This window comes from Hypomesus nipponensis, chromosome 27, assembly GCF_054491055.1.
Source record: "Hypomesus nipponensis isolate SF chromosome 27, ASM5449105v1, whole genome shotgun sequence".
NCBI classification, from domain to species: Eukaryota; Metazoa; Chordata; class Actinopteri; order Osmeriformes; family Osmeridae; genus Hypomesus; species Hypomesus nipponensis.
In genome coordinates, this window is record NC_140387.1 from 10,062,074 (window position 1) to 10,076,988 (window position 14,915).

General features: G+C 43.8%; 1 protein-coding gene across 5 annotated transcripts in view; it reads right to left on the reverse strand.

The window, feature by feature from the left end:
• The window catches only part of sema4d (sema domain, immunoglobulin domain (Ig), transmembrane domain (TM) and short cytoplasmic domain, (semaphorin) 4D), a 123,380-nt gene that overhangs the window by 40,312 nt on the left and 68,153 nt on the right, over nt 1-14,915 (reverse strand). For all 5 annotated transcript variants that reach the window (XM_084694098.1, XM_084694097.1, XM_084694094.1 and 2 more), the window contains exon 4: nt 6,068-6,201. In XM_084694098.1, coding sequence (XP_084550224.1) covers nt 6,068-6,164 — 97 coding nt within the window. In that variant the 5' untranslated portion in view covers nt 6,165-6,201. The remainder of the gene's footprint in view (nt 1-6,067; nt 6,202-14,915) is intronic.

Below are 14,915 nucleotides of genomic sequence, written 5' to 3' on the forward strand. Positions count from 1 at the left end.
CCAATGCGTGAGAGTTGGCAGCCCTGTGTTTGTCAAAAGTTTGCAGCATATTTGTAAATGCTGTTTTTTTGACCGTGTTTAATGGCTGCATGTCGTTGGCTATATAGCGAGTTACGCTATCCGTGAGTGTGCTCCATTTCGCGCTGTCACGTTTATATTTGCACTGTCGGGAAAAGGCATCTGTAACAGAATTGTATGGAAGACCCCTTTCCAGCTCCAGCTGCGGTTGTTGTTCACAGGTTGAAAAACTGGGTGGGATAGTTATGTTTTAGGTGAGATGTTAGGTTAGTTGCATTTTCGTTTCCACTGTTTTTAATCGAAGTCGACATACCGGCTCGTTCACGTAAATTATCTCTCACCTCATTCGGCTTAAAGACAAAATGTTCCCACACCGGAGCTGAACATTGCGGCTTTGAAAACAAGCGGAGCTGGTTCATGCAGGGGGACGCGAGACATAGCGTCTCATTAGCAGCGTGTCACTGGCAGTGCGTCATCACGCAATAGGGGCACACCTTAGCAGGGCGGGTATTTAATGAGGATATCGCTGCACTCTGCTTGCTAGTGCGACACAAGGTGCTTCTGTTTAATCTGCTGTTTGTGTCTTCGGGTAAGGTCGTTCTTTGGCGTTTTTTTCCTCATTTTCAGTCTTATCCTACGTATTCATTTATTTGGCTAGTCAGCCTACGACAATAGCCTGGGCTACTGAATGAATGGATACATGAACGAACGAACTAAGGAAGAAACATAAACTCAAAGGGAATGTGGGAATTAGGTGAACTGAAACGAGGGATGTGGTGTAATTGTATGATCACAGCATTATCCATTGACTGTAGAGTTTCGAAGAACTGTTGGAAGCAGCCCCATCGAAGTCCATTGAAGCTGGGCTTCAACAGGGGAATGCACTGTGACGCTACAGGAATGTATGGGATGGAATCAGTCAGTTGACCTGCTACCGTACGTAGCTGATTCCGAACGAACTCGTCTTCGAGATGAACGTGTCTAACTCATTCAAATGTTAACACAATAGTACATATTTACCCGTAATTTTGCATTTAGGGGGAGCTGAGTCTTTAAGGAATCGGCTGATCTGGAGTGACTGACAGGGTTACAGGGCCTGGCATTTTGCTTGATCTGCCTGATCCTGTGTGTTTCGGCAATATCAGTCGACATCAGTCAATTGCCGGGCAGGCGTCTTGCGACGCGTCAGGTATGGCCTAAACAGTCGCAGTGGCACCTGTCGGGATTAAACGGCTATCGCGGATGTCTTCATGCTCTTATGGCGTCAGCGTCGTAGCGGGTGCGCATTTCGACATTCCGTCGGAGTCTTGCGTAGGTCAGCTGGACGGGTGCAGAGTGCTCGTGCTGCACCTGCCGGACGATTTTGTGTTGGATTTTTCGTTCTTGCACCGGCTCGGTGCGTTTCATTGTCGTTGCTCGGGCGTCCTAATTTCGCATGCGCATCGTCTCATGGTAGGTCGTCGTTCCCGTCTGTGGCCGTGGCTAAATCGGTTGCGGGCTGCTGCACAATCTTGTCGTATGAGGGTTGCAATCCGATTGCAATCTGGGCCGTGCTCTGCGGGCTATGAACGGGTGTCGTTCTGTACGGCCGGGGTGCAACTTTAGCTCCCTGTCGGTACATTGTGTTGGGGATTTGATGCAAATGAAGGGCTTGTGGAATGGAGTTCGGCGGGCGATTGCATGTCACAGCACTGTTCGACTGTATCCCACTAATTGTACCCCACTTGTCATAGGGTAGTAGGGGTATTGTGTGCATTATATTACTCTTAGGTCTATAAGGTTGGTATAGGTTGTACAAGGCGTATTAGAGGTCCAGTATACTGTATTGGATATTATCTATTCAGGAGGTTTAACATTTAGCTTTGTTAAGATGTAATCTATGTTCTGTGTGTTCTCACGTTATGCCAGGTTGCTTGCGTTGTCTTGTCCTGAGAATTCAGGGCCCAGTCTGACCTGGTGTTGGCGCATCCGTCATAAAGACTGAATATGAATTTGTATCCTATCCCTGTAGCTCTCTGACGTGGGCTAAACTAATATGATGTGATAAGATACAAGGGTTCCTGCAGCTGTGACAAGCTTGTCTGCTAAATGACTAAATACAAAATGTAACAAATGTAATATGGTGCAGGAAGAGACATCGTTGTGTCTTGTGATAATGAAGACACAGTAACAATCAAGGGCATTAGATTAACAGTAGTGAGACGTCTTACAAGCTGGACATGCATCACGGGCAAATGTTTATGGGCTGCATTTCTTCCCGGGTTGGTTAACAACGTAAGTGATGTCACATTCCAACCTTGACCTTTGCACATTCTCACCCTGGAAGCGACTTAACCATAGACACACGCATTCTTAACGTAGTACTAGTGTGAAGCTGGTGCGGGTACTCTTGTTACATGGTATATTAACTCTGCTTACTGTCCCCTCTTTTACATGGTGCACCACCTCAGCTGTATGCGTTCATCAATGAGCGAACCCCTGTTCGTCACATATGCCGGGGAAGCATGACTACATAACTGTCACCGGGAGGCTTGGAATCCTGTGCCGGCCCTGTGGTCCGGACCCTAAACAATGTTTGAATCTCAAGTAGTCTCGGCTCACTGCTCAGTGTTGGGTTGTTGATCTGCAACAGTTCAATGTTACATTAGAGCGAATGCAGTCATGTGATGGAAGGCAGAGGAGGATGGCATCTACCCTCCCTACCTTCAAACTACGTAATGTTCACTTTATGTCATGCATTGCCTGCTAATATTTACAAATGAAAGTTTTGTCAGGTGGCTGGCCAGGAGCACGTGCGCATCAGGTGACGCAGTCACCGTCAACGTTGGGATGTCGAAGCAGTGCCTCAGGTGGTTTGATGCAATGCATCAGGTGGTATGTTGAAGCAGTGCCTCAGTTGGTATGTCGAGGCAGTACCTCAGTTGGTATGTCGTGGCAGTGCCTCAGTGGTATGCCGGGTAGTGCTCAGTTGGTATGTCGAGGCAGTGCCTCAGTTGGTATGTCAAGGCAGTGCCTCAGTTGGTATGTTCGAGGCAGTGCCTCAGTTGGTATGTCGAGGCAGTGCCTCAGTTGGTATGTTGAGGCAGTGCCTCAGTTGGTATGTCGAGGCAGTGCCTCCAGTGGGACGTGGAGGCAGTGCCTCCAGTGGGACGTGGAGGCAACGCCTCCAGTGGGATGTCGAGGCATAGACTCGCACATGTCCACCGTGGGTCTTAAAAGGGGCAAGTACGGGTAGCCTATTCCTGTCGTGATATCACAGATTAACTCCTCTTTCTGTTCCCTCTCTTCCATCGTGAAATACCTCCGTTGGCGTTCATCAACGGTAATGAGCGAGCCCCGTTCGTTACCAATGCCGGGAAGCCATGACGGCTACTGGTTCACCGGCGGCTTGGAATCCTGTGCCGGCTCTGTGGTCTGGATCCTAAACTGTAGCTACACGGCGCACTCGTTTGGAATCGGAGCGGCTACGTCGGCGTCTCAAGTGGTTTCGTCATCTACGCAGAAAGTATGGGTAGTGGTCATGTGCAACGGTTCATTGTTACATCAGCCTGAATGCAGGGATGTTCTGGACAGCCAGGAGGATGGCTTTCACTCTTCCAACCTCTAATAACGTTCACTCTTCTCGTTCTTGTATTTCAGGCCATGTATTCACTCACTCCATGTTTAGGTGTTCAAATGCTTAATACGAAATGTTTCGTCTGGTGGCTGGCCGGGCGCGGGTATGCAGCATGTGGAGCGACAGGTGACAGTCACCATCGGAAGTTGGGATGTCGAGGCCGTGCCTCAGTTGGGTAGTTGAGGCCATGCCTCAGTTGGGATGTCGAGGCCGTGCCTCAGTTGGGTAGTCGAGGCCGTGCCTCAGTTGGGTAGTTGAGGCCATGCCTCAGTTGGGATGTCGAGGCCGTGCCTCAGTTGGGAAGTTGAGGCCGTGCCTCATTTGGGTAGTCGAGGCCATGCCTCAGTCAGTAATCACGCTTGTTCAATTTCAATACATTCACTATAGATGCAGCAGGGGCACAGTCTGCTCTGAAATGCGATGCTGAGGGTAAGTATGGCTAACACGACGCTCAGCTAGTCGACTCTAGCACAACAGGGGCACCACATACACACAGCAGTCTCATGTATTGTCTCGTCTGGCATGTGGTTTTGTGTTGGGTGAATGCGTCGCTGCTCTCTGCTCGGAGGTCGAGACGGTGTCTCCGTTGGGTGCGGCAGGGAGCCGATGCAAGCAGAACCATAATGCCAAATCAAATGTTACAATGATGTATTGTACCGTGTGAATAAAGTATCAAGTAAATACATACTGAGTCCTCCTGCCTGAAACAAGCGGAGCTTGTTCATGCAGGGGGACACGAGACATAGCGTGTCATTAGCAGCGTGTCACTGGCAGTACGTCATCACGGAATAGGGGCACACCTTAGCAGGGCGGGTATTTAATGAGGATATCGCTGCACTCTGCTTGCTAGTGCGACACAAGGTGCTTCTGTTTAATCTGCTGCCTCCGCCTCCCCGGCCTCCACCCTTGGTTCTGTGTTTTCTGTCGTAGGGGGAATGCGTCGCTGCTCTCTGCTCGGAGGTCGAGACGGTGTCTCCGTTGGGTGCGGCAGGGAGCCGATGCAAGCAGAACCATAATGCCAAATCAAATGTTACAATGATGTATTGTACCGTGTGAATAAAGTATCAAGTAAATACATACTGAGTCCTCCTGCCTGAACCAAGTCAGTTTTTACTTATTCTTCCGAACTAGCTGTAACACAGTGAGTTCACACTTCTCTTCACCTGTCAGTGTCCACTCAGTGTGTGTGGAGACGCTAGTCCCGCCTACGCTTTCGACACAGAAAGCAGACAAGATGACTGAGGCAGCGGGATCAACTAAAATGTTGGTCACATTTGTTCTTATGTAAAAATTAATATAATAATTATTTTTTGTTATAAACATGATCAGCTGCAATATATCGCGGCACCAAAAATGATTGCGCTAATTTCCATATCAGTGTTTCCCCTAGGATTTTTTTAGCAGTGGGGGGCAGGTCAGGTCTACCCCCCCCCCCCCCCCCCGACCCCCCCCCGGCCAAAACAAAGTGCTAACCCTATATTTCGGAGCAGTTTAATGTAAGTCTCATAGCTAATGTAATATTGCACATATTTTCGTCCTATTTCCCCTAAAGAAATAAAGTTAGCATACTTAAAGACACCTTACAGTATGCATAGTAGGCATAAATGCTGCCAGTTAGTAATTGACGTAACAACTTATTGTAAATGCAGTGGTCTAGCCTATTGATTAAGGTAGGCTACTCGGAAGGATGTACACTGTCTGCTTCATTTGATCTTGATAGGCTAATCATTCTGTAGCAAATAACAACAATATACCCACTATTTATTCATTAAAACTAGGCTACTTAAGCATAATAATGCACTTAAAATACAAACGTGAGCAAGGGCAGCAATCGCTATCGAATCAAGAGACGTGCAATTTCGCTAGCTGGCGAAGAATACAAACAACGAAAATCACCAGTTAATTTAATTTCAATTTGCAAGAACTATAGACTAATACAATAACAGGCTTAAATGAACTGACAACATAAGTTATACGACTTACAGTTCTCAAGGACGCACACGCGCAATCTCAACTGCACTGTGAAGCGCGTCTGTGCTATTCTCCGACAAGCGCTCTAACAATCACGGCTGAGACTGCCAAAAATGTTGCTCTAATTCTGATACCGTGGCGGCAGAAATTTTACCGTGGCAGGCCGCCACGGAAAAATCAACATAGGGGAAACACTGCACATACCGTGCGATAAGTCAATATATTGACTATCGCGACATATGAAATATATCACAATACATACCGTTACCATCCGTGCTTCAGAATTATACCGTGATAGACACTTTAGGCCATACTGCCCAGCTCTACTTTAACGTGTTATATTTATTGCCCAAATATAAAGTCAAATATAAGGTCAATCTCCAGTCAATATGCTGACTGCTGTAGTTTAGTAATTGTCAGTTAAGGTGCTAAAGGGATGATGAGCAGTGGGTTCTACAGTACCTTCATGTTTCCAGGAGATCCTTGGGACACTTGAAGGACTGTGGGTGGAGACCTCCATTAGCAGGCCCAGGAACATACCAAGGACACCAAATGCCATGTTCGATTCCGGTAACTTTGAAACAGTAACGTTTCCTCTGAAAGAAAACAACAAATGGAATGAGTACCAACCTTGAAGATGGAAATGTGAAAAAGATGATCGTTTGTTTGTGGTTCCTTAACTGGAAGAGCAGTGAGAGCAAACAGACAAGTGTGCTGCATTTAGAGAGAGCTGAGAGAGCCACTGAAGCCACTTCCTCTTTTCTCTCAATATGAGAACTGGCATCACCGCATCATCGTCTTTGGTTGGTCTCATTTGTTAAGCATAAGCGTGCTAGCCTACATGAACTAAAAACGAAAAAAAAGCTGAACACTATGCTGGCTCTTGATCGTGTTGAAAGCAGATCAGCCTTTTAATCTCAAAAGTATTCTATCTTGCACATTAACAGATATGTTTGGTTCAACGGGACTGCACCCAACTACATCAAGTCTCTCCTGCAGCCTTAAACCCCCACCTGCCACCTACGGTCTTCTTCAGACAACTGCCTGGTAGTCCCACTGCTCAAGACCGCCCGGTCCCAACACAAGCTCTTCTCCTGCCTGGTCCCCCAGTGGTGGAATCAACTCCCAAACTCCACCAGAGACACAGACTGTCTCTCCACCTTCAAGAGAAGGCTCAAGACGCACTTGTTCCGGGAGTACAATGGTACTTAGGAATGGTTTGCTGAACCCAATGCTAGTTTCCTCAAGGATCACTTGCCTAGAGACTTGTTGCTCTTGTTGGTTAGTGGTAACTGATTTAAACTGTTGTATTCGCTGTGAAATATCCTATTCTAGTTAATCTTATCTTTATTTTTACTGTTGCTTGCTTTTTCTACAGGTACACTTGCACTTAGAGATTCATGTTGTTTAATTGTAACTTGCTTAACTTCATGCTCTTATGGTTCTTCCATTTGGCACTTATTTTTTGGTTGTTCACAATGTTTGCTTCTTGTTTTGGCTATCCGCAATGCTTTGGGGCCATCTTGTTGTTATTATCAGTGACCTATGCATTTTGTAAAGCTCTCTCTTGGAAGTCGCTTTGGATAAAAGCGTCTGCTAAATGAATAAATGTAAATGTACAACCGATATGGGCAGGTTAGCAATGCTGACTGCTGGCATATGAGTCAGCTGCTTTCAAAGGGTTTTCTTTATGGATGAAATGCTGGCTAGCTAACAGAATTACAATATAAAATGGATACTTTCAGTATAGATCAGTGATTTTTTTTTTTTTTGTATAGCATACATCATGTAAGGGATCATCCGGATGTCATCCCAAAATAAAGCGTTGGGGTGTTGTTCGGCCCGTCGGGATTTATTATTATTCATACATCATCCCGCTTATTATACGGTTACTTGCCAATAAACTTAAAAAAGAGACTTCACACAATGACATTTGAATTGATTTATTGATATTTTCTGCCTTCCGCTGACAAATAGCTCTTCAACGGAACAGAACTTTGGAGTTGCAGATGTTGTATAGCAACGTTTTATGCTCCCTGGAAGGCAACGCTACTTGATGTTACGGTGAATTGCTAGAGTTATCAATGACAGTTACAGTTAGATAATTTGTATCACAACATTCCGTTACATTAAATGACCGGACTACTTGCGGAATGATATGAAAGATGTGAATTAGAAGCACAAAACCCGTTGCCAATGACAGCGGTCAATATCTTTTCGCAGCGGTAAATATCAAGAAATATTTACCGGCGAACGTTGGGATGGCCCATTCAAATCAACGGTACTTTTTGGAACGTTATGAAGAGCCGTATACTAAAAAAAACTATTAAACAAACAGGATTAACTGTGTTGAACTACTTTAAAAAGCAAAAGTCAAAATCATCACTTACTGTAAAGCTAACACATAAGACATAATTTTTTATATTGTATTAAAATTGTTTCTACTAGATGATGTAGGATGGGTCTGTAAACCTCTGATTGGTTGTGAGGTTTAGGCATTAGGAGTGACGATGGGTTCCAGAGCCAATTGCAAACTTGGGAAGCATGGGTAAAATGCTATGTTGGCCACGGCTACGACCCGCCATGCCCCCCCCCCCCCCAAAGATCCCTCTAATCGGATCTGCTTCACGATGACATTGGTTGGCCAAATGAACAAGCTTGAAAAAAATATTAATTCCAGCTTGCGTTTGCAGATTACTTGGAGCACCCCCCCCCATCCCCAAAAAGAAGATCTACACAGATCATTTTGCATGTTGTGTACAGATCTACACATGACCTATTTTGAATTAAAACTGCAAATTTCGCCGAAAGGTGACGAGTTTGCACCCCTGTAAAGAGAATGTTCATTCAGGTAGAAGGTATGTGGCCGTGAACATTGCGTTTTGCAGTGGTGGATCAATATGATCCATGTTCTACCTCTCTAGCTGCTTAAGAATAAGGTGCACCCGCAATTATCTTGAGTACTTGAATCTGACTCGAATAAGTCGGATTGCGTGAACTAGAATTGGCCTTTATGGAACTACTTTAGCCCCGACTGGCTTGCTTGGCTAATTCAAGTCTGGTTTGGGACTTAAATCCAAAGAAAAATTTGAGCAGCCTTTATGGAACAGGCCCCTGACATTATTAGAGAAATGCTCTAATAATGGGATTTTCGGAGGGGATCAGAAAACACCACATGTACTGTAATCCATGCCTATTGACTACAACTACAAAAACATATTGATCCTCGATTTGATTTAATTAAAATCTGTTTCCAGGGGCAATATTCCAGACTGTAGGACACACACATACTCTGGAAGTTGAAGGATGCCTGCCCCTGCCCCCCACCCCCCTGGGTTTAGTCTGGGTTTTCAAATATTGTGTCACCCTGATTCCACCATTGTCACATGCCAGGGTGGTAAAGGGGGTCAAACAAACAGAGTCCTATTGTATTCAAAGGACAAGGGTGACCCCCCCTCCTCCTCCATGCGCGCCAGCTACCATTCACCAAAGAGCATCACATTAGCAGAACAATGAAACACAATAAACAAACGCCTATTTCCTCTACCAGCCATGCCAATCAAAATGTCAGACAAGATTAGCGGAAACCTGAGTCAAAGTCTCAGGGACTCAAGGCCCTAAGAGCTGGATCAAGTAGGGGACGATCTAAACTAATTTTCAGTAACAACATCCCTGCTCTGACCTGTGACCGGCTATCCACGTTTTAAGTAGGGAAAAGCACATGCAACTTTGTCAGCTTCTCTTACACTTTCTCTATATCAGCCTCTCTCATTCCTGGTCATTGATCCTGGTCCCTGGGTATACTGTAGCCCTGCAGGTTTTTAGATGTTTATCTGCTCCAAATGGCTTGTGAAAACAGAAGTTGGAAGCAAAATAGGTAGCCTACAACTTATAAGCCCTACAACTCCCCCCACCTGTCACTAAAGTCAGTCACCGCTGCTGTTACCAGACAAACAAAGGGAATTTCGTGAATGCACCGGAAATGAAAAATGTTTCTTTATGTATATTTGAGTCCAGACATTTGTAGATATAGACCTACATTTCAACAATATGGAGTAATTATAATTACAGTAATTATAATTTGATAGTATGTTTAACATCAAGACTAGCCAGCTATCTAGCTATCTAGCCATGTCATTGTCCCTCAATAATTTAGAATGGTTCACAGTTTTGCTGGAACTATTTGGCTGATTGGCTGTGTTGTCAATATTGGAAATTAAAAGTCCAAACTTTTTACTTATGAAGTATTTGTTTGTGGGAGTGACGTGAGTTTTTTTCAGAAAGAATTACGTGACCGGCTTGGCCGTTTGTGACAGGCAGCAGTGGCGGATTTAGTGATTTGGGGGCCCCAGGCGAAGACAGGCATGGGGCCCCCTTAACTCCTATTCTCACTCGTTTCAATCCATATAATAATAATTAATATAATAATAATAACTAGAGAGGGTACAATTTCTAGAGAAATTGTAGCGTGCTTGCTGGCGTCGGTTGTAGAAGAGTCAGTTTATGAACTGTAATTTTTACAACTAATATTTCTGTATATTTTATAGAAAAAGGCATATGCCTATACTATAATAATAATTAATATAATAATAATAATAATAATAACTAGAGAGGGTACATTAATATAATAATATTAACTAGAGAGGGTACAATTTCTAGAGAAATTGTAGCGTGCTTGCTGGCGTCGGTTGTAGAAGAGTCAGCTTATTAACTGTAATTTTTACAACTGATATTTTTGTATATTTTATAGAAAAAGGCATATGCCTATACTATTTATGGAGATTGCATAGATTTTAAAGCATACATTCGTTGCTGCTCATTTACAATTCAAAATACAAAAAGTGATAATTCAATAAGAACCCCCTTTGAAACAAGCTATTGTACAACATTGTCACCGGCAGTATTTCAGATGGAATCGCGATTCAAACAATACCATCTGCTGACTGAAAATATGCCCCCAAAAACGTAAATAAGCTTGACATTTATTTAGGGGGAAATAGAGTGGTGGATCAATATGATCCATGTTCTACCCCCGATTTTTGCTAAGTTTGAGACCAATCCGAAATGGGTAAACTAGCACCAGAGCCTGTTTAAGGAGAGCCTTGCCACTCCCTATTAAGCCCCATTGTACCGAATTTGGCTGCAGTTCCACCAGAGTTCCACTTGGGGTGATCGCGAGCGAGTGCATGTTGAATGGGAGTCTATGGAGCTAAACGGTTACATTTGTCTCTTTCGCCTAATTGTCGTTTAAAAATCTCCGATTTGATTGTAGTTTGTGCATATTCAACATGGATTATAGGTCGAAAGTTGAATGAACGAGTACTTATGTCCTTTTGATTTCTTACATGGTGAGTCGTTGTTGCCCATAACACGCTAGCATTCTGCTAATGAATGCCTATTGGTTAGTGAAGGACTGATACGACCAGATGTCCCGCTTGATGGCATCCGAAGCTAAATCAGAATGTCGGAGCATTAGCAACATTAGCAACAACATTAGCAAGCCAAAACTCTTTCTAGCATGTGTATTGACAGGGAGAGCCTAACCTGTCAGCTGTGTTGTCGATGCCCTGAGAGAAAAAAGTAAGTGACCAGAGCTTGCCGTCAAGCAGTAGCTCTGGTCGTATGATGTGTATGACGTCAATGACATTTTCAAAAGCTTTTTTGAACAGAAAGGCGACTTTAAAACAATCCAACAGCCAGCAGTGTGTATTTTTTTTGCCTCCCCTTCCGAATTCAGAATTCAAATCACTAGACAAAAAAATTATATCCTGAGAAGTGTATTTTGAGGGGTACCGCTCCATAGACCTCCATTAATTCTGCACTCGCTCGTTAGCGCCCTCACATGGAACTTCAACCAGTTCAGAACCCGGAAGTTTCCTGAGAGTGGCAGTTCTCTCTATATTAGACATTCTCTGCTAGCACCCCATTTATTTGCTTACGTCAATAAAAGTTGCCTGCAAATGTGCTTGCGGATACTAACAGGGCACGAGCACAAAAGTTCACATTGGCCGATAGCCAATTTACATGGAGCTGAATGAGCCATAGACTTATATTGAATGAGCACAGGGAGAGCTGGCTTGAGTTGCCTGCCCTGTTGCAGCAAGTTAAGCAAATGTCACACATACATGAAATGTTGTTAATATAGTTTATTCCTGTTATTTTCAAACAGATTTGATTGACATGACATGATGGCAAATATAATATGTTAAGCGCGAGCATAGATTGTTGATGTCTATCTGGAGCAAAGACGAAGATTAATACTTTAACCGGTAACCATAATAGGAAATTATATAGGCCTATATTTAAATAATATTAGTCTTGCCTTCAGAAGCTTTTGTTAAACACACCCATTATTCTTTTGTTGATCGTGTCATCAAGCCAGTCTGCTTTTGTGGGACAATGAAGGTCCTCAGTGACTCTATATGTTTCACCCCCACTTACATCTGATGGAAACGTCTTGTAGCCTATACGGTTCTTCGAATATTCCCCTTTCAAAGGCAAATGTCCAATAAAGTATATTTTAGACAGTTCTCAAGCTTTTATTTATGACATTATTACCAAGTCTTGTTAGATCACGTTATATCCATTAATAGGCGTTTGGTTTTGTAGGATGCACATATAAAACACATGGCCATATTTCTACACTGATGTTAAATTGAAGGCAGTGTGAAGAAAGTAAGCTATGCTAAGTCTGCATTATGGAAAATTTTGGTTACCAAAATAACTATAAAGCTTTCTTTGCCTGGCGAGAACAAAGACGGAGCTGTTCATGTGTTGGAAATCATACTCATATCACAAAGAAAAAAAGCAACCTATGTGATGAGTTCCATCTAGAATAGCCCTATATTTAACCCTATAGCCTATTTCTAAAAAACAAGTGAAAGGAATACTATACAGTGACAGAATACATTTCCGTTAAGTTTGCATCATGTGACTGATTCTTATCGGACTTGTACCCCATTCTGCCACTGCAATGCCTTAGCTCACACGCTCGTAACATAGGCTCGTAACCATATCAATCTATGTTCGCGACTGGTTGTCGCAAAGTATGACGTGTACAGCTAGTTGCAAGCGTGCACGAGGTCTCGGAGCTAGGGAAAAAGAGCCACTGTTTAAAGCTAGACCGGAAGACACGGAAGTGGAAAGATGGCTGCGTCCAGTCTCGCGCTCTCGCTTGCCTCACTGCGCCACTGAGCACTTTTCATAGAAATTAATGGGGACGCCATCTTGGAAGACAGAAGTAGCTGTCTCTAGTTATATTAACTCTATGGCTATGACGGAAGTAGCAGAGAATAGGTGCATTCGACATGACCCAACTTCATGCGGCGTTGCAGCCTGAAACAGTGAATTCTGGTTAGACTTTTTGACCGACTTGAGACGGCGCCATCAAAGTACCTGAGATCGATTTGAGAACTGCCGGCTGTGTAGCCGAGCGCATTTGCTCAAGAGCAACTGCACGGGTTCAAGTGACGACACAGCTATTTCATGATTGGCCAGACTCACACACGACAACTTTGATGCGTGTTTTGTAATATTCAAACACCTTCAGTTTCACCAATGCTCAAATCCGGACCAAACTGTTGAATTGAATTAAAAATGTATGGAAGAAAGGGTTTTACTAACTGCTAACAGAAAGACTACGTTTAATTATAAATAGAGTAAAGTAAGCAAACAGCGCTTAATCAGCCGTGACTGACGTCAACGCAGCAAACCGCGAGAAGCTGAAATGTCCGACTTCACAAAGCCGTTTTCAACTCCTTCCCGACTGCAAGCAGCCACTCTCGCCAGTCGTTTCATGCAGCCGCAGTCCATGTCGAACGCACCTATTGTCTAATAAAGGGACAACTCCCACTCTCTGGGAAACTTCCGGGTTCTGAACTGGTTGCAGTTCCACTCTAGTTCCATATGAGGGCGCTAACGGTCGAGTGCAGAATGAATGGAGGTCTATGGAGCTATAAATTTTTGTCTAGTAATTTGAATTCTGAATTCGAAAGGGGAGGCAAAAAAATACACACCGCTGGGTGTAAAAAAAATAATAAAGTTGCCTTTCCGTTCTAAAAAGCCTTTGAAAATGTAATTGACGTCATACACATCGTACGACCAGAGCTACTGCTTGACGGCAAGCTCTGGTTACTTCCACTTTTCTCTCGAGGCATCGACAACACAGCTGACAGGTTAGGCTCTCCCTGTCAATACAAATGCTAGAAAGAGTTTTGGCTTGTTTGTGATGTTGCTAATGCTCTGACATTCTGGTTCTGCTTCAGATGCCATCAAGCGGGATCTCTGGTTGTAGTTAGTCCTTCACTAACCAATCAGCATTCGTTAGCAGAGTGCTAGCGTGTTATGGGCAACAACGACTTACCCTGTAAGAAATTGAAAGGACATAAATACTCGTTCATTCACTTTTGACCTGTAATCCATGTTGAACATGCAAAAACTACAATCAAATCTGAGATTTCTCAACGACAATCAGGCGAAAGAGACACATTTAGCTGTTTAGCTCCATAGGCTCCCATTCATTTTGCACTCGACCGCGATCACTCCCAGTGGAACTCTGGTGGAACTGCAACAAAATTTGGCCCCGATATTGACAAAATAGCTGGGATCTGAAAAATTAACAGATCCATGGGCCGGTCCAGTTTTTAGCTATTTTTTCACCGGCACAGCACATTCTACGTCATTCGTCAGCAATACGTGTGTCACATGCTGGAAGAGTTGAGTTAACCATTAAGTACGGTGGCCCTGAAGTGCAAATCACACCCCCTAATATGAGTACATCCCCCAAATGAAAACACTCCCCCCGAATACGAGTTAACTCCCCCCAAATTGGATGACTTGTTCACCTCCCCACAATACAAAAACATGCTCCCCCAAATGGAAAACGACATTACATTAACTCTGAAAGGAAAGGGTAGGTACTACACTTTAGCGCTGATTGGATGCAGTAGGCTAACTAACAAGAAATATAAAATTGATCGACAGAAGTACAAAATGCAATAGCCTGGCAGAGTTACGTGCACCAGAACATTTGTTAGGCTATGAAGAATGTAGCAAATAGTAGGCTACTTAGGCAAAAGTATTTTGTGTTAAATGTAAAAATCTGTTGTTTGGCTATCGATTTTTACATTTAACACGAAACAGAGTAACGTGGACCAGGATCAGGATATCCTGGTCCACGTTACTCTGTCATTGTGGCATTTCGTTCTTCTGTAGTGGACTAATAGTTTGTTCTTCTGAAAAGTCCTGCCTTCAACTGCGTTTTTAGCGTGCGCATAGGCTACTTATATTATGAAACGTTAACAGCATATCT